At 41.1% G+C, this 18908-nt stretch overlaps 1 protein-coding gene across 6 annotated transcripts in view; it reads left to right on the top strand.

Moving 5' to 3' along the window:
- SIDT1 (SID1 transmembrane family member 1) overlaps positions 1-18908 on the top strand; it is a 98546-nt gene that overhangs the window by 18428 nt on the left and 61210 nt on the right. For all 6 annotated transcript variants that reach the window (XR_009351134.1, XM_059164097.1, XM_059164095.1 and 3 more), the window contains 2 exons: positions 13077-13198; positions 14354-14524. Coding sequence is in view for 5 of the 6 variants with exons in the window: in XM_059164097.1 (XP_059020080.1) it covers positions 13077-13198; positions 14354-14524 (293 nt within the window). In the remaining variant the exon portion in view is untranslated. The remainder of the gene's footprint in view (positions 1-13076; positions 13199-14353; positions 14525-18908) is intronic.

Genomic DNA, 18908 nt, shown 5'->3' with positions numbered 1-18908 from the left:
GAATTGTAAGGACAGGGAGTATAGGTGAGAGATAGGGAGAAAAAGACAGGAAAGGTAATGGAGAAAAGGAACCAGGCACAGGAGATGAGCAGACCCCAATACCTAGAAGATGAGGAACCAACATGGCAGCTGGTTGTCTCCCAGGAATCAAGCCTGGACATGCCTAAAGCGGGGAAGGTCATGGGATTGAGGAGCCAATGCAAAAACTGTGAGAGAACTGGTGAGACAGAAGATGGTTAAGCTCTTGAAGTGAGAGACAAATGGCAGCCCATAATTTTAAGAGGCCACTGGTGAGGAATAGGTTGGAGAAGAGCTTTTTTTTTTTTTTTTTTAAGATTTTTATTTATTTATTTGAAAGACAGAGATCACAAGTAGGCAGAAAGGCAGGCAAAGAGAAAGGGGGGAAGGGGAGAGGCTTTAACCCACTGAGCCACCCAGGTACTTTGGCTCAGAGAGCTTTTTTGTTGTGCTTCTTTGCCTCTTTGGGTTTGGCCTAGATGGATTGCCACCTGCTCTGCCTTATCGCCCTTATGAGGGAGAAAACCCGCAGCACCAGGCCAAGGCTGGCTGGGCAACGTGGTCTCACATCTGCGAGGGCCTGCTGGAGCGCATAGGATAACCACTGTGACTGTTGACCTGCTGCTGACTCTGAGCATTCCCTCCTTCCCCACCACCCCCTTCACAAGGCATAGGCCAGCAGATTATAATGGGAGCAAAAACGGGGTGCAGGTGGAGAGAAGGGGGGTAGAAGTAAAATGAGATGGGGGCAGACTGGACCCCTGTGTGAGTGTGAAAAGGGGCGTGGTCAACTCAGAGGTTGTCCACACTGTGGTGGAGGGGCTTTCCTTCCAGCCCCTCTTTCTACCCTGGACCATCCTCCCATTTAGCACCGATCCGCTGGGGTTCTCAGTACAACCCCAGGTAGCTGATACTTTCAGAAGTTTGAATTCACAGGAGAAAATAACACATGTGCAGAACAAAGCTACACGAGAGAAATCAACCTGGACAGCCTTTACCAGATGTTGTCCAACTAATAAACAGGAAGAATAAGATTTGAAAATAAGCGAAGTGACTATCGTGAAAGGGATAAGGCTTCGTTAAAATGAAGTAGGTCACAGTTATACAGATGAGCCAACTGGAAATCTGAGTTGAAAATAAAACTGTTTACCTGAAGACCTCAGCAATGGGTTGAACATTAGAATGAACAGCGCATTAGAGAACTGGAGGACATACCTAAAGAGATGTAGGGGTATCAACAGAAAAATTAAGAAATTGAGACAGATGACCTGGTTATGATATCAACATAATAGGGAGCCCACAAGAAGAAAACGAATGGGAAGAAAGAAATATTTGTAGAAGAGTTAAGAATAGCCACTTCCCCAACATCATGGGGGTGCTTTCTCAGGACTTGTTGAAAGTTACAAACTTAGGAAGACTATTTCCATTCATATAATAATGGTAAATATTTGTAGTGTATATACTAAGGGCCAGATACATACTGGATTCTAAATACAAGTCTCAGAGAGAGAGATGAAACAAATGCATGGAACAATGACCAACTATTACAAACCATGAAAAGAGTATATAATTAAGTATAAAATTGAGTAGTGCAGTCCATAAGACTTATGAGTGTTAAACGGTGGGGTCAGGTTAAGTTAGGGTCTTCGGGATAGACGTGACTTGCCGCCTGTTCTTGTGAACAAAATATGTAGGACAGCATTTCCAAAGGACGTACTATGGAACAATTACTTTATAGGACAGTCTTGGGGTTGCACATAAAATGCTTTCCAAATGTAGTGGAGCTTGGCCATGGTCTGACTGCCTAACATATGAGTTCCATTCCTATATCTTTGGGGAATTCTTCATTTTAGGAGTCTCACTGGAGCTAGAACTCCTTCCTGTACTGAAGCAGAACAGCAGCACCTGCTTACACACACACAGGGACAAACACTAACCCCAATTTCAGGCATGGCACGTGGCCTCAGTGCTACCAATCATGTCTGCCTTTCCCAGACTTTGATTTGGGAGCCAGCGATGTAGAGAAGCAGCTGTTGACGGAAACAGAGGCCACACTGGTTTCCAGCAATGGTCATGGCTATGGGGCAACAGCACTTAAAACCCTCCAGAAGCTTTCTGTTGCCCTTGGAGTAAAGCCCAACCCCTCTCATGTGACTTTAAGACTCCCTAGGACTTATCATGGTCCTTCACACACCTTTGACTTCAGCCAAACTGATTTTCTCTTAATTCTTCAAACTTCCTTCTTGCCTTTTTTCTCATTTCTCCCCCTTCTCTCCCTCTCTCCCTCCTCCCCTATGTCTACTACACTGTTCCTTTGGTTAGGACAGTTCTCTTGTTCTGCCCTGCATTTTTCTGGTTAACTTGTACTCATCCTTGAAGAAAATACTCACCCTGAAAATCTATGTCATGCACTACCACAGGAACTTAGATATTAATGTCATTCTTTGTTTAATGGGCATTCCATTCCACTGAGACCACAGATTCCACTGAGACCTGTGGTCTCAGTGAAGGCAGACCAGATCCACATAGCTTGGTAATGTCCTTCCTGTGCCAGAACAATGCCTGGCATGGGACAGAAAGTCAAATATTTAATGAATGAACAAAGTTCATCACAAAGTAGCTGGAATGTAACCTGTGTTTGGTTCTATACTCCGGGCCTGCCAGTCATTATACCTCTTTTTAATGTTTTCCTATGTTTTTATGGGAATTGAAATGTTTAATACAAAACTTCCATCAAAAACCTAAAGAGGGGCGCCTGGGTGGCTCAGTGGGTTAAAGCCTCTGCCTTCGGCTCAGGTCATGATCCCAGGGTCCTGGGATCGAGTCCCGCATCAGGCTCTCTGCTCAGCAGGGAGCCTGCTTCCCTCTCTCTCCCTCTGCCTGTCTCTCTGCCTACTTGCGATCTCTGTCTTTCAAATAAATAAATAAAATCTTAAAAAAAAAAAAAAAAACAAAAAAAAAACAAAAAAAAAACCAAAAAAAAAACAAAAACCTAAAGAGGAAAGTTTATATGGATGCATTTGGGTGTATAATGAAATGGGCGAGTTGAGGTATGTAAAGCATGCTCCTTAGGAAAGAGTTTGGAAAGCAAAATGCTGAGTATCTAAAAGTAGAGGGAATAAATAGCTCCCAAAGGGTAAACTGCTCTTTTCAACGAGATGAATGAGCTGTTCCAGGAAAGCTGTAAGCCAGACTGTGAAAGGAAATGAATATCCTATGTGAGATGGACCATATAACCTTCTCCTTTGCCAGTGGTGTTTGGGCTTCTAAGTGTGTCTCCGCACATCAACAACTGGTTGATTGGTGAATGTGTGGGAGTGAAAAAGCACTGCCTAACCCCAAGTGCAGGTGGGAGAGCTCTGCCTTCCACTCTGCCTGGTGCTCTGTGGGCCACAGGGTACTGTTGCCCATACTCTCCGGAGGTAGATAGTCTGGGTTTACTGTTTCCATTCTACAGTTGAGGAAACTGAGGTCCAGAGAATTTAAGTGATTTGTTCAAGGTCACCCAGATTGTGTAACGTTGGTGCCAGACATAAAATCTAGGTCTACATATTTTTCTTCGTTATGGTGTAAATTTACAGAAGATGGTTTTTTAAGGTCAAATCAGGCAGAGGGAATTTTAAACAGTCACATCGATAACTGTAGGAATTATTTTAATGTTTATCTCTTTAAAAAGAAAGGTATAACCTTTGATTGAAATAACTCCACTCCTTATGGTAATTATAAAAATTTGGGGATGAATGCTCCATTTATTTATTTATTTTTAAAGATTTTATTTATTTATTTGACATATGAGCTCCATTCCTGTATCTTTGGGGAATTCTTCATTTTAGGAGTCTTCAGTGGAGCTAGAACTCCTTCCTGTACCGAAGTAGAACAGCAGCACCTGCTTACACACACACAGGGACAAACACTAACCCCAATGTCAGGCATGGCACAAGTAGGGATGGGGGTGCGGTGGAAGCAGGCTCCCTGCTGAGCAGAGAGCCCGACATGGGGCTCGACATGAGCCTCGATCCCAGGACCCTGAGACCATGACCCGAGCCAAAGGCAGAGGCTTTAACCCACTGAGCCACCCAGGCGCCCCTGAATGCTCCATTTATTAGGACTTTCTAGCCTCTAATAAGAAGGGGATTCAGAACTGCAAGGCCCCTTTGCCCAGGAACAGCCATTTTTCCTACTAGTCACAGAACAGCCCCTCCCAGCAAGCCTGCTTCATTCAGCATGAAGGGTCTTGGCAGGTAGGTACAAGCTGTAGGTAAGCTCATGGTCTGGGAGAGGCTCAGAGTCTTGGAGAATGACTTTATTGCTTAAAAATCCTACAAATCTTATATTGTTTGGGTTGATTTATGTTCTCCCAAAACACATGTTGAAGTCCTAATCCCTGGAATCTATGGGTGTGGCCTTATTTGGACATAGAGTTTTTGCAGCTGTAACCAAGCTAAGAGGAGGTCGTTGAGGACGGTCCTAACCCGGTGTGACCCAAATCCTTACAAGAAGAGGGAAGTTTGCATACAGACACGCACAGAAGGGAGGTCAGCATGTGAAACAGAGACACGCAGAGAACACCGTGTGACAATAGGTAAAGATGAGAGCGAAGCAGTGGTAAGCCCAGGAGCACTGAGCACTGATGGTTATCACCAAAAACTGAGATGAGGCAAGAAAGGACTCTATCCAGAATTTCAGAGGGAGGGTGGCCGGGGTGACATCTTGATTTCAGACTTCTGGTCTGCAGGACTGTGAGGGAGTACATTTCTGTAGTTTCAAGCCACCCAGTCTGTGGTACTCTATTAGGGCAGCCCTAGGAAACAAATACACCTAATGCAGAATCTGGGCTAGCACCTCCCCACCTGGGTCCCTGACCATATTTCTTTTCCAGGGTAGAACAGTGGGGACATGGGTCATGTTAATCAGACCAAAGACAATGTAAGGTTCTGCAGCTAGCTGAGAGAGCGGGGGGGGGGGGGGGGGGGGGACCGGGGACGGTAATTGATGTAGTTAGCATAAGCGGATCAAGCACCAAAGTAAGGATAGACTATAGCGAAATAAACCAGGAGAGCAATAAGAGTGTTTTGGAAACTGAGCATTTGCCGCACCCCTGAACAACAAAAAGACTACATAAAATGAGGGCTGTCGTGCAGAAATGGGCAAAACACAAAGGCCAGTGCATCATGGCTTCTTTTTTATTATTATAATGTAATATTTTAGATATATAAACAAGTATAGAAAATAACATAACAAACACCTATGTACTGACAACTCAGCTTAAGAAACAAAAGGCAATTAGAATTCCCTATTTGTCCCCACCCTAAGCCATGCATGGCCACAAGAACTTGAATGTTAATGCAATTCCTTATTTAACTGGCATATCATGTACAAACCTGTGATCTCAGTGGGGCCAGACTATGTCCACATAGCTTAATAATATATCTCCTGTGCCAGAAAAATACCCGGCACAGGACAGGGAGTCAAATATTTTTTGAAAGAAAAAAAGTTCATCCTAAAGTAGCTAGAATCTAGACTGTCCTGGGATGTCCTCCATCCTCCAAAGTAACCATTTGGGGGAGACAGTTTTTCATGGGTCTCTTGATTTCTGCACATCTTATGGGAAGACACTGACTGAATTTTTTCCTAACACTATCATTTCAAGGATATTTGTATAGCAAACAGCTGGTAGGGACAGTGTCCCTCTCTGGAACAAAGGTAAGGCAGATTTACTGCCCATTATAAAAGATACGTGCTCCCAAGCTCTTGGTTCCTCTTCTGTCTTGCAACCCACTGATGTATGAAAGCAGCCCTCTGGGTGCATTCACATCATCTTCTTGGTACTGGGCAGCAAGAGGGAGTGATGCAAACATGCTGATGGCCATGCTGCTTGCTGTGACAAGAAATAAAGAAATAAAGGTCCTTAGTCCCTAACCCAGAAGTCTGTCCTCCATACGAACAGTGAAACTGTGGCAACTGGGGTAAAGTCTCAGATCCTTCAAAGCTTTGGAAAACAATTATCTTCATTTTGGTGTTTATCACTTCTGTAAATGTATCTTTTACTAGGGATGGATAACAGATAGATGGATAGTTTTGTTTTGCTTGTTCACAAAGTTTATGTAAACTAGATCATGCAGTATGTATCCTTCAGCCACCTGCTATTTTCCTCAGTTTATCTTCAGAGCAATCTATATCGATCCATATTGTAGCTTATTCTTTTCATTCTTATCCATCATCCCCAGTACATATGTAAGAGAGTTCCTCTTGTGTATAAACTTAGTGGAAACACTGGGATGTAATGTGAACTCATCTTCAGCTTTAGTAGAGATGGCCAATTTGCCCTCCGAAGTGGTTCTACTAAATAACATTTTCATAAGTGATATTCGAGAGTTCTTGATTCTCCTCATCCTTGCAAATGTGCGATTATCACACTTTTGAGGCTTTACTTTTCTTAAGAGTGTAAAGAACTGAGCATCTTTTCCCATGTTCTTTGGTCATTTGTCATCTCTGCAGTTACCTATTTTTCTCTTGGGTTGTGTTTTTCTATGAGATTTAAAGACTCTTTTCATATTCAAGATATTGATATTTTGTCTGTTGTGGTTTTTTTTTGTACAAGTAACATATCCTATTCTATGGCTTGTCTCTCTCCTTCATTCATGGTATTTATATCGTTTCTTGATTTCACAGTGAAGTATTAGGAGAAGCCTATATCCATATCAATGTCTAGTGGAGTCAGGGATTCAAAATAATGGTGATAGCATGATCTGACCAAGCATTGTGTGCAGACTGAGATACCAGAAGCTTGGTTTCCAGGCATAATTCTTCCATAGCTGAGTGTCAGTGGGGAAGTCATGTCACCTCTGTGTCTGTAAATAGAACCTTTGAACTAGATGGTCTTCTTGAGCACCTTCCCAAATACAAGTTTCTGTAATGAGTCAAGGTCATGTGCACCAGGAAGGCAATGACAGGACCTATGTGGACAAGTCCATCTTAACTATAGTTTGACTGACCAGCTACTGTGCTGTTTTTCTAACTCCCCCACATGGGTAGCCACTTTGTCCTCTATGTACCCACAGCACTTGCTCATGTTGCTACCACAACATCATCACATTATGCTGTTGGTAATAACATCATTTGTCTCTTCGACTAGATCATGAGATCTTCAAGGTCAGGGCTGCCTTTAGTGTACCCGCAGCATCCCTCATGGTTCTTAATTCACTTAATGTTTGCTGTGTGATGGAGGGAGCATGGAAGGACAGCAGGAAAGGGTGGAAAGAGGGAGGGCAGGAAGGAAGGAAGGACCGAATAACCTGAACACCTAATGAACGTAACACAGTTACTAAAACTGTGCATTAGGAAAAGCAAATGCTATTTTTGCTCTTTTACTGGGAGACTCAGTTTTTCAAGATCACACGGAAAACAGTGCTATGCTTAATAATGGAAGCCAGTAATCTCTGATTTAGAATCTGATATTCCAACTAATAGAGCCTACAGTCTCATTAATTAAGGAAAACCAATCCAGATTTTAAATTAAACTCATTCTCATCCTCTTTATACAACAGAATTATATTACTGAGAATTTTGAACTTTTCCCTGCTGACACATTCCAAAAGATTAAAAAGGGAGTCTCGAAGCTTTAAGACATTTTATAATTGTGGCCTATATAATATCAGAAATGGAAGTACTTAAATAATTCTCCTCTCTTAGCTATAACTCAACTCCTTGCTTGTAATGAACATAGAAAGAAAGTAGATATGTGTACAGCAGTCCCCCCTTATCCGTGATTTCACTTTGCACAATTTCAGTTACCCATAGACAACTGCAGTCCAGAAGCAGATGATCCTCCTTCTGACATATGTCAAAAGGTCAATAGTAGCCTAATACCACGTTGCAATGCCTACGTCTCTCATTTTGCTTCATCTCATCATGTAGGCATTTTAACCTTTCACATAATCACAAGAAAAAGGGTGAGTATAGTATGATATTTTGAGATAGAGAGAGTGAGCACATTCAATAACTTTTATTATAATATATTATTATATTTTATTTCTAGGTATTGTTATTAATCTCTTACTGTGCCTAATGTATAAATTAAACTTCATCTATGTATGTATGTGTGGAAAAAAACATGGTGTCTATATACGGTTTGGTACTATCTGCAGTTTCAGACAACTGCTGGCGGTCTTGGAACATACTCCCCCATGGATACGGGTGGGGGGACTATGAAATGCTCATGACAAAAGGAAGAAGCCACAGGAGGGAAAATCTTGGCTCTTAAGAATGGTCTCCAGAGGCACCTGGGTGGCTCAGTTGTTAAGCATCTGCCTTCAGCTCAGGTCATGATCCCAGGGTCCTGGGATTGAGTCCTGCATCAGGCTCCCTGCTCTGCATGAAGCTTGATTCTCCCTCCCCCACTCCCCCGATTGTGTTCTCTCTCTTGCTGTGTGTGTATGTCTCTCTCTCTGTCTCTTTCTGTCAAATAAATAAATAAAATCTTTAAAAAAAAAAAAGAAAAGAATGGTCTGTTACAAGGTATCATGATCATGCATGGTCAGTACTCTGTCCTTCATTTAGTTTTGCTTCTACAGGGCTTACTTCACTCTAGCAAATGTAATCCAATTTTCTCAGTTGCACATTAGCCTCTGGAAAAGCAAAGCAAAATTTGAACAGGACTCTTTATCCTTTCCTGGGGGCAATGCATTATCTATTTGTGTCGAAAAGCTGCCCAGTGTCTTCTATCTCCTACTCTAATATATTTTTCTGCAATTTATTATGTCAGTATCTCTGAGTGTTTTTATTATAATTAGTAAGACCATTAATATATAGTACAAAAGTAAATGGATTATAAGAACCAGACAAGGAATAAAATTAGGTGTGGCAATGAGCAGGGAATGGGGTAATCTCGTTGTGATGTATCTGTTGTGCTCCTTACAGATCTCCTTCTTCTAGCCCAGTGTCAGCCCCATTAGATACCAGCTTCCAGACGTACTCATGACATTTGGTGGTGTCATGGTTGTGTACTTCATAATAATGGGCAGTTGGCAAGCTGCTGACAAACGGGGGGTCATCCCCTAACTGGATCTGTGGGATCAGTACTTCCCAAAGTGTAGGCTCTAATCCATCTGCCTCAGCACCCCGCGGCATGCTTGGTAAGCATGCATATTTTTAGATTCTCTGCTTGATCTGCTGAATCGGAAATGCTAGGGGTGGGCTTGAGGGATGCAAATGCCAAAAAGCAAACAGTTGAGAATCACTGTCTTAAAGTATGCGGGGAGAAAGTGGAGGGAAGTCCCTCTGGCATGAGTACCTTAAGAAGAGAAGAGGAGGGGCGCCTGGGTGGCTGAGTGGGTTAAGCCTCTGCCTTCAGCTCAGGTCATGATCCCAGGGTCCTGGGATCGAGCCCCGCATCGGGCTCTCTACCCAGCGGGAAGCCTGCTTCCTCCTCTCTCTCTCTCTCTGACTGCCTCTCTGACTACTTGTGATCTCTCTCTCTGTCAAATAAATAAATAAAATCTTTAAAAAAAAAGAAGAGAAGAGGAAGCTGCATTCCTAGGTAACAAAAAGAGGGCAGACAAGCTAAAGAGGAAGCTTGCCTAGTTTACAGCTTTCCTTAGGTTTTACCTCAGTTCTGACTACTACGGATGTCAGCCAGACTAAGAGCGTGCTCTAAAACCATGTGCTGCATAATGCCGGTGAGTGTTTGGATTATGAACTGCAGAAGTGAGCTTGCTTCTGAGCTCATGCATTTTGTCAACATTAGGAACACCAGAGATGAAGTCTGCAGCCCCCTAAAAGAGCCAAGCAGGTAAACAGTTAAAATACTGTATGATTCACAACAAGGTATCACTTCACACCCACTAGGATAGTAATGATCAAGAAGATAGCAACGGGGGCACCTGGGTGGCTCAGTGGGTTAAGTCTCTGCCTTCGGCTCAGGTCATGATCTCAGGGTCCTGGGATCGAGCCCCACATCGGGCCCTCTGCTCAGCAGGGAGCCTGCTTCCCCGACCCCCACCTCTCTCTGCCTGCCTCTCTGCCTACTTGTGATCTCTCTCTCTCTCTGTCAAATAAATAAATAAGATCTTTAAAAAAAAAAAGAAGAAGAAGATAGCAATAAGTGTTGACAAGGATGTGGGGAAACTGAAGCCCCTATATATTACCAGTAATGTAAATTGCTAGGATGTAAAATGGTGAATCCTTTTAGAAAATATTTTGGCAGCTCCTCAAAAAGTTAAACGTAGAGTTGCCATGTCCTGTAATAATTCTATTCCTAGGTATACACTCAAAAGAATTGAAAACATATTCACACCAAAACTTGTATATAAATGTTCATAGCAGCATTGTTTGTAATAGCCCAAAAGTGGCAACAACCAAAATGTCCATAAATGGAAGGATACCTAAAAAATGTGATACATGCATACAAAGGAATATTATTTAGCAATAAAAACAAATGCTACAAAATGGAAGAATTTTGAATACATTATGCTAAGTGAAATAAGCCAAATACAAAAGGACATATGCCAAATACAAAAGGACATTTCATATGTATGAAATGTCGAGAATAGATAAATTCAAAGAGGTGAAAATTAGATTATTGGTTACCGGGGATTAAGGGAAGGAGAGAATGAGGAATGACTGCTAATGGGTACAGGGTTTCTTTTTAGAGTGATGAACATATTCTGGAACTAGATAGTGGTTTTAGTCGTACAGCTCTATGAATGTACTAAAAACTACTGAATTATACTCTTTAAGAGGGAGTTGTGCAGCATGTGAATTACATCTCTATTTTATTTTTTTAAAGAGTTTATTTTTTTATTTATTTGTCAGAGAGAGAGAGAGAGCACATGCACAAGCGGAGGGAATGGCAGGCAGAGGCAGAAGCAGGCCCCTCACTAGGCAAGGAGGAACCCAATGCTGGACTCAATCCCAGGACTCTGGGATCGTGACCTGAGCCAAAGACAGATGCTTAATGAACTAAGCCACCAAGGCATCCCTGTATCTTTGTTTTAAAGAGTGATAGAAGAACTGTCCACAAAAAAAATAATAAATTGGACTACATAAAAAAAAAAAAATGCTTGGCAGTTGTCTACTGGAAAAACTCACTTCCATTTTCTTCTACTCACACTCAACACTTCTGATACCAGATGTGTGGGTTTTCGACACATCAAGTAATTCTGTGATACCAGCTGGGTGCCCTGCAGTTCAGTTCAGCTCTACCTGGTTTTAGCATCAGATCTTGTAGGTTAAGGGCTCAGCCCCATAAGATTGCCCACCTCCCACTTAAGATGCCAATTGCAAAAAAAAAAAAAAAAAAAAAAATGCCAATTGCAAGTCTAGGTATTAGGGTAAATCTGAAAACTCCCCCGAGTTTTCAGATGTCGTGAAAAGAAGGGCCATCTGTACCCCAATGTTTATAGCAGCAATGGCCACGGTCGCCAAACTGTGGAAAGAACCATATAGGACAATGCCTAGATGACTCTGACATCTGAAGGGGCATAGCCCTGGGAATAAGAAGACTTGATCAGGTCCTGTCAATGAGGAGATGAATGATGAGAACGGTGGGAACAACATTGTGGGTGGAGGGGAAGGTCTGGATACAGACAGTATGAAGGACACAGAAGCAGTAGAATTCTACAACCTATTGACTGAGAAGACTAACGAAGTAGGAATCAAGGATGGCTCTCATCTAATGGTTCTCATTAGATGAAATGGCTTCCTGGTGAGGCCATTCAATAAGCAAGAAAATACAGATGAAATTAAAGTTGAGAGTGAAGAGAGTGATAGATTCCATTTCTGACAGGTAGAGTTTGAGGTGCTCATGGAACATCCAGAACTTAGGGAAAAGGTCTGCACTAGAGGTAGGATGTTGGTAGTTATCGGGGCAGCTTAATTTCCATGGAAACATATAGAGCTTAGGCTCAAGAAAATGTTCCTTCGGGGCACCTGGGTGGCTCAGTGGGTTAAGCTGCTGCCTTCGGCTCAGGACATGATCTCAGGGTCCTGGGAAGGAGTCCCACATCGGGCTCTTTGCTCAGCAGGGAGCCTGCTTCCTCCTCTCTCTCTCTGCCTGCCTGTCTACTTGTGATTTCTCTCTGTCAAAAAAAAAAATAAAATCTTAAAAAAAAAAATTTAAAAAAAAAAAACGAAAAAAAAAAAGAAAATATTCCTTCATGAACAAGTGCTTCTTACCAAATTAATAAATTACTCTTGGATTGTTTCAACATTAAAAAAAAAAAAAAAGCAAAGTTGTTCAATGAAGAATGATGTAAGAGAACCAAATATTAGTTACATGATACCCATGTGGTTCTGTCTCCTCTGTTTCTGTTTTGAACATTTAGAGCTGCAAGATTTTCTTGTTTCATTTCTTCTCCCTAATAAAGAAGCTTTCAAGGGAACACTAAGGTTTTAATACAGCAGGAGGGGAAATCTCATGTGAAAAATCAAGTTCTACTTTTTCTTTCTGACCATGTCTTTTTCCTATTTTGTTCTTTCCATGTATTCTATGGTATTACACAAAATAAAGGGAAACACCAGAACCATCTAGATCCAGGGCCATAGCTCAATTTTCTGTCCTTAAAATAGCCATGATAGTGTTAAATCCCCGGGGTTGATCTGTGTATTCAGAAGGAACCGTGAAGCTGCTGATGGAGAAAAGCATTTTGTGTCAGGGGCTGATTTATGCCTTGGAGCAGGGCAAAGAGAGAAATACTCAGCCCCTGTGGTATCTGTTGCTAGGGGAGCACCAGACCATCTGCTAGGCTTTAATAAAACATGGCAATAACATTTTGGTTTGAAGCACAGAATGATTTAAGGAGCTCGTAGGTCTTTTTTAATTTTTTTGAAGATATTTGTATCTGTAGCATTTATATTCAAATGAGAAGAGACATCAATATCTTTCTTTCTCTCTTCTGGGCTTATTCTCAAAACCTTGTATTGACTGTCCAATGAAGCCTACCATTTGAAGCCTCCAGAATCTGTTTTCACTGAAGATCATGTCAGGTGGCAGCCACCTTGTGTGTGTGTGTGTGTGTGTGTGTGATTTGCCTTACCCCTCTTTCTGCCCTGGCTCACAGGTGAACGCTGTACGGGTCTATGTGAATAGTTCCTCAGAGAACCTCGACTACCCAGTTCTCGTCGTGGTTCGCCAGCAGAAAGGGGTGCTATCCTGGCAGGTTCCTCTGCTCTTCCAAGGACTGTAAGTAGATCTTCTCCTGGACAATTTTGCTACACCTGTTTTCTTTCAATGACCTAGACCTTACTTGGTGTTTTCCCTAGTAAAAGGGGAACTCAGTCTTCTGGAATGTTGACATCACATGCATCCTAAGTGCAAATAATAGTCATAAGACATAACCCGAGCTGTCCAGGTCTGTTCAGTTTCCATCTTCTGTTTTTGTCTTTTAAGTACACCAGGCATCAAGCCCAATGTGGGGCTTGAACTCACAACCTTGAGATCAAGACGTGAGCTGAAATCAAGAGTCAGACGCTCAACCAACCAAGCCACCCAAGCACTCTGACTCTTTGAATTCAGATGAGCAAGCACTCTACGCAGATGTGTAGCACCCAGAAGAAGCTTTAGCATTTTCATTCTACCCACAATATTCTGTAGCTCTTGGTTAGTGGATCATTCACTGAGAACAGGGCTGGGTTCCGAAATCAGGGTAAGTGAGTAACACCTCCAATCTTCAAAATGCCCAAAGAGTGTGCCTCCTTCATTCTATAGCAGTTAAGTGCAACTAAGTGCTAGAAACTAAGGATACAGTAGTGGGGGGATTGGAAAACAAAATCCCTGCCCTTGTGTAGTTTATACTTTTGTAGGAGAAACTGTATAAGTTACTCTTGCACTACTAAGAAAAAAAACAGAAGGCATTCAGACATAGGTACCTAGTATGGTGTTAACTCATTTTAGTGGCTGAGTAATTTGACAATTGAAACAATAGTAACTCTCATAGCCTTGACTTGGGCTGTGGGGTTTGTTTGTTTGTTTGTTTTTATGTTCCATTTTGCAAAAGCTCAAAGAGTGGGAATATGAAATCAACTGGTTGTTCTATCAGCACAGTTTCCCTTCAGAATTTGTTATTTTTTCCTTCATTGAATGAGGGAGATGGTGTAAGATAATGTAGACACACCATCGAAGGGTGGTCATGGTCAGCATGAAGAGTCCTCGAGTCCCTGTTATGAAGCCTATGCCCCAGACTAAGTTACTATCAGTAGGTCCACTCTGAAATTTTATAACATAAGCAGTCGAAAACAAATTTGGAGAGAAATGAAATAAGATCGGCTTTTCTTCCTTGCTGGTTCACCAAGTCTCTCTCTCATTTGTGCTTGCTTTTCCTTCCATCGGCTGCTGCAGATACCAGAGGACCTACAACTACCAGGAAGTCAGCCGTACTTTGTGTCCCTCAGAAGCAACCAATGAAACAGGACCTCTGGAACAACTGGTATTTGTAGATGTTGCCTCCATGGCTCCCCTGGGCGCTCAATACAAACTGCTGGTCACCAAGATCAAGCATTTCCAGCTACAGTAAGCAGGACGGTCTTGTGGCCCTTCTCTGTTCATTTGTCTGCTCTTCCCATGCTTGGTTGTGCTCAATCCAGCCTCCCTTCTGCCAAGTCTGCACGCAAGGAGGAAATCAGCTACTTGGCATGTTGTGTTAGCACCTTCTGACCCATCCTGCTCACAGCTGGGCAGCGGGACTGTACCCTTTGTTATAGGGAAGCGGTACGGACTAGTGCAGAGGGGATCAGTGCCTGACCTCAGAGGCATATCTGTCTTCAAGGGTCTGTGTGAGGATCCTGCCCGCTTGTAGTCCGATCAAGGGGCCCTGGTGACTGGGTGCTTTTGTATTATGCGTCAGTGCCTCTCTCCTCAAGCAATTTTCCTTTTTCTTCTGAGGAAGACCTTAACCTATTTTTTCTTGTCCTTATTGCTAGTCCAGTTTTCTCCTTCCAGGTTAAGCATGTATACAGGTAGAAAATACTGTCACATGGCTTTGTCTTTTGTGCAGTATCTATTGACTATTTCCCCCTTCTCCGTGTACTACCATCCTTTGAAACAAAATCAGTTGGGATACACCATCTCAAATTGTTTGTATTAGACATACGTATAAGAAATTCAGTTGGGGGAATGGTCTCCGAGGGATCTGTTCTTTTCCAGAGGTTACCCTTGTTAAGTATTGCATAAATCTGTGTGTGAAAATGTAAACAGAAAAGCTATTCCTTAGTAAGACCAGAAAGTTCAGGGACTTTCTGCCCCGTTCTCTTCTAAGATCGAGGCTTCTCAAGGGGTCAGACCACTTCATCCTCTCTCAGTGTTTTAAATAAATTTTAAAGAAAATTTTAAAGAAAATTTAAAAGAAACTATCATTAAATTGGCTTATCAAAATTAGAATTTGTACTCATCATAATGAATCATTAAGAGAACAAAAAGATAAGCCATAAACTAAAAGACAACCCACATAATTGTAAAGGGTTTATAGCAGAATATATAAGGGACTCCTACAAATCAATGAGAAAAAACAGGTAAACTCTTGGCTGCTGGCCCCATTATCACCCACTCTTCTGTGCCTCTGGCTTCTTATAGACAAAAATCTCAGCGCTTGTGAGTCTAGGTACTGCTAAGAGTGGAGACTGGCCCCCAGGTGTGCACAAGTTTGTGTCCCCAAGTCTGCATGCCCATAGACCCAGACTCAGCTTCACTGGAACAAATAAGTTTTCTGAGGAAAAATGAGAAGCTCTCAGGAGCAAAAGTTGAGAAAACAATCCTATGACCTACACCGCTCACTAGAACTTTGGAACAGTGTGTAGGGTCTCAGAAAGAGAATCAATGTTTATATTTACCCAGTGAAAAAAAGTCTTAATCATATAAATAGACTTAAATATGCCAAGAAAAAGACTAAGAATGTCAATGGGATTTAGAAAAAAAGGAAACTAAGTATGTGTTACTTAAAAGAATACAACCCTAAATAAAAGAATATATAAATGTACATAAAAGGGTAGTAAAAGAACTATACTGATACAAACAAAAAGAAAGTTGATGTAGTGTGTGTGTGTATATATATATATATATAAAATATTATACAAGATATGCCTTAATGCAAGAAGCATTATTAGAGCTAGAGGGACAGTTCATATTTCTAAAAGAAGCATTCACCTGGAAAACAAATTTAAATTCTAAATTTGTATGCACCTAGTAACATCACTTCGTAACATACAAAGCAAAAATTTCAGAATGAAAGAAGAATTGGACTAACTCACAATCTCTCTGTTTCTAATTACTACGTATATAGTACATAGTAATTAGATAGTACATAGTACTATCTACATAGGTAGTATGTACATACTAGTACATACTACTACATAGTAATTAGATAGACCAGACATTGATGAATGATGGCCCACAGATTGGCCACTGCATTCTGTAACTAGAGTTTTATAGGAACACAGCCCTTCCCATTCATTTATGTATTGTCTTTGGCTGCTTTCATACCACAATGGTAAAGGTGAGTAGTTGGTATGAAGACATTATGGCCTATAAACCTAAAATATTTACTGTCCGGCCCTTTAAGATAGAAAGAGCTGATGAACATGATCACAAGCTTGAACTAATTAATGTATCTAGGAAACTGTATCTCACAACGATAGAACGCCTAACCTTTTCAAGTGCACACGCAACATTTACCAAAATTGCCAAGCTCTAATGCATATCTTGATAAATTTAAAAGAACTAAAGCCCTGTATATGGAATTGAGTTAGAAATCAACTACAAAATAATATCTATAAAATCCCCAAATGTTTGGAAATCAAGTAGTCTACTTCTAAATAGCCTTTTTTTTTTTTTTAAAGATTTTATTTATTTATTTATTTGTCAGAGGAAGAAAGAGAGCGCAGGCAGGCAGAGCAGCAGGCAGAGGCAGAGAGAGAAGCAGGCTGCCTGCTGATCAAGGAGCCTGATGTGGGACTCGATCCCAAGATCCTGGGATCACAACCCGAGCCAAAGGCAGTGGCTTAACCAACTGAGCCACCCAGGTGTCCCTTTTTTGAGTCAAAAAAGTAATTACCATGAAAATTAGAAAACATTCTGAACAAATGATAATGAAAATATGATATATCCAAACTTCTAGAATGCAACTAAGCACTGCTTAGAGGAAAATGCATAGCTTCAAGTGTATGTTAGAAAGGAAGACTGGCTAAAAATCAATGTGGTAAGTGTCCACTGCTAGAAGTTAGAAAGGAGGGCACCTGGGTGGCTCGGTCATTAAGCGGCTGCCTTCGGTTCAGGTCACAATCCCAGAGTCCTGGGATAGAGGCCCGCGTCGGGCTCCTTCCTCTGCTGAAAGCCTGCTTCTCCCTCTCCCACTTTCCCTGCTTGTGTTCCCTCTCTCACTGTCTCTCTCTCTCTCTCTGTCAAATAAATAATAAATAAAATCTTTTTTAAAAAAATAAAAATTAGAAAGTAAACCCCAAAGAAAGTGAAAGGAAGTAATGAAATAAGAGCATAAACCAATAAAGTAGAGAACAAATCAACAATGGACAAAATCACCCAAACCACAAGTCAGTTATTTGAAATGACTAGTTTTTGGTTTTTGGTTTTTGGTTTTTTATTTTTTTGCACAAAGTTCGTTTCTTTTTATTGATTAGTTATATTCCATTGTATGGCTTTACCACCCTTTGTTTTGTGTTTTTTCTTTAATTTGAAATGACCAGTATTATTTTTATACCTGTTTTTCAAAAAACAAATAAGGCAAGACCATTGGGGAAAAAAAATAGGCAAGAGATTTGAACACTTTACTAAAGAAAGTAGCCAAAATGATCCCCCCAACACAATCCTATTAGCTATCAGAAACACAAATTAAGACTATAATGGGATGTCACTAACCTACCAATTTCTATAATTTGAAAAGCCTGACAATGCAATTTCCCTCCTACTTATTATAAATCCAACTCCTAGATATATATTTTCCTATTCATTGACACACTATTTTATTGACACAATAAAAAGCAACAAACTATGGCTGTACCTGGCAACATGGATAAATCTCACAAACACAATGTGACACAAAGGCAGCCATGCAAAGGAATACATAACTGGTTCCATTTATACAAAGTATAAAGACAGGCAAAACTATTCTGTAATGTTACAGAAGGAGAGGAAAGAGGAAATGTATGGTTGTTTACCTGGTAAATTCATTCAATATATACTTATGCCTTGCCCTTTTTTCCCAAATGTTTGTTACACTTCAAAAGAAAGATGAATGTTTTAAAAATCAGAATATTTGGGGCGCCTGGGTGGCTCAGTGGATTAAAGCCTCTGCCTTTGACTCAGGTTATGATCCCACGGTCCTGGGACCGAGCCCCGCATCGGGCTTTCTGCTCATCAGGGAGCCTGCTTCCTCTTCTCTCTCTGCCTGCCTCTCTGCCGACCTGTGCTCTCTGTCTGTCAAATAAATAAATAAAATCTTTTTTAAAAAATCAGAATATTTAAAAATAGTACTTTTACAGCTTACTTTTCTGATCAGAATGTTTTGTTCTATTTTAAAGCTCACCTTCAATTTTCTAAAGCAGTTTATAAAGAAGTCGATAGCCAGAGGAATTGCTAATAGAAATCAAATATTTATCTTTGACTTCTCTGCAGTTCTTGACAATGTATACCCATACAGATGAATGGACAGATGGAAGAGTGAATGGCTAGGATAGAGAAGTAGTCACAACATTTTTTCCAAGTCCCTCCATTAATTTTGGGTGTAGAAAAAAGTGACACAATAATTCCAAGAGCAAAAAAACCCTTCACTCCTACCGCTGGTGGAGAATAAAGGTGGAAAAATTTCTCTGGTAGATAAAATCCACCCTGATTAATTAAGTGAAAGTTTCTAGGAGGGAGGTTTGAGCATTAGAATATATATTTTTAA

This window comes from Mustela lutreola, chromosome 2 (assembly GCF_030435805.1).
Source record: "Mustela lutreola isolate mMusLut2 chromosome 2, mMusLut2.pri, whole genome shotgun sequence".
Classification (NCBI taxonomy): Eukaryota; Metazoa; Chordata; class Mammalia; order Carnivora; family Mustelidae; genus Mustela; species Mustela lutreola.
The sequence above is the reverse complement of the archived record's forward strand: the minus strand, read 5'-3'. Positions and strand labels throughout refer to the sequence as shown.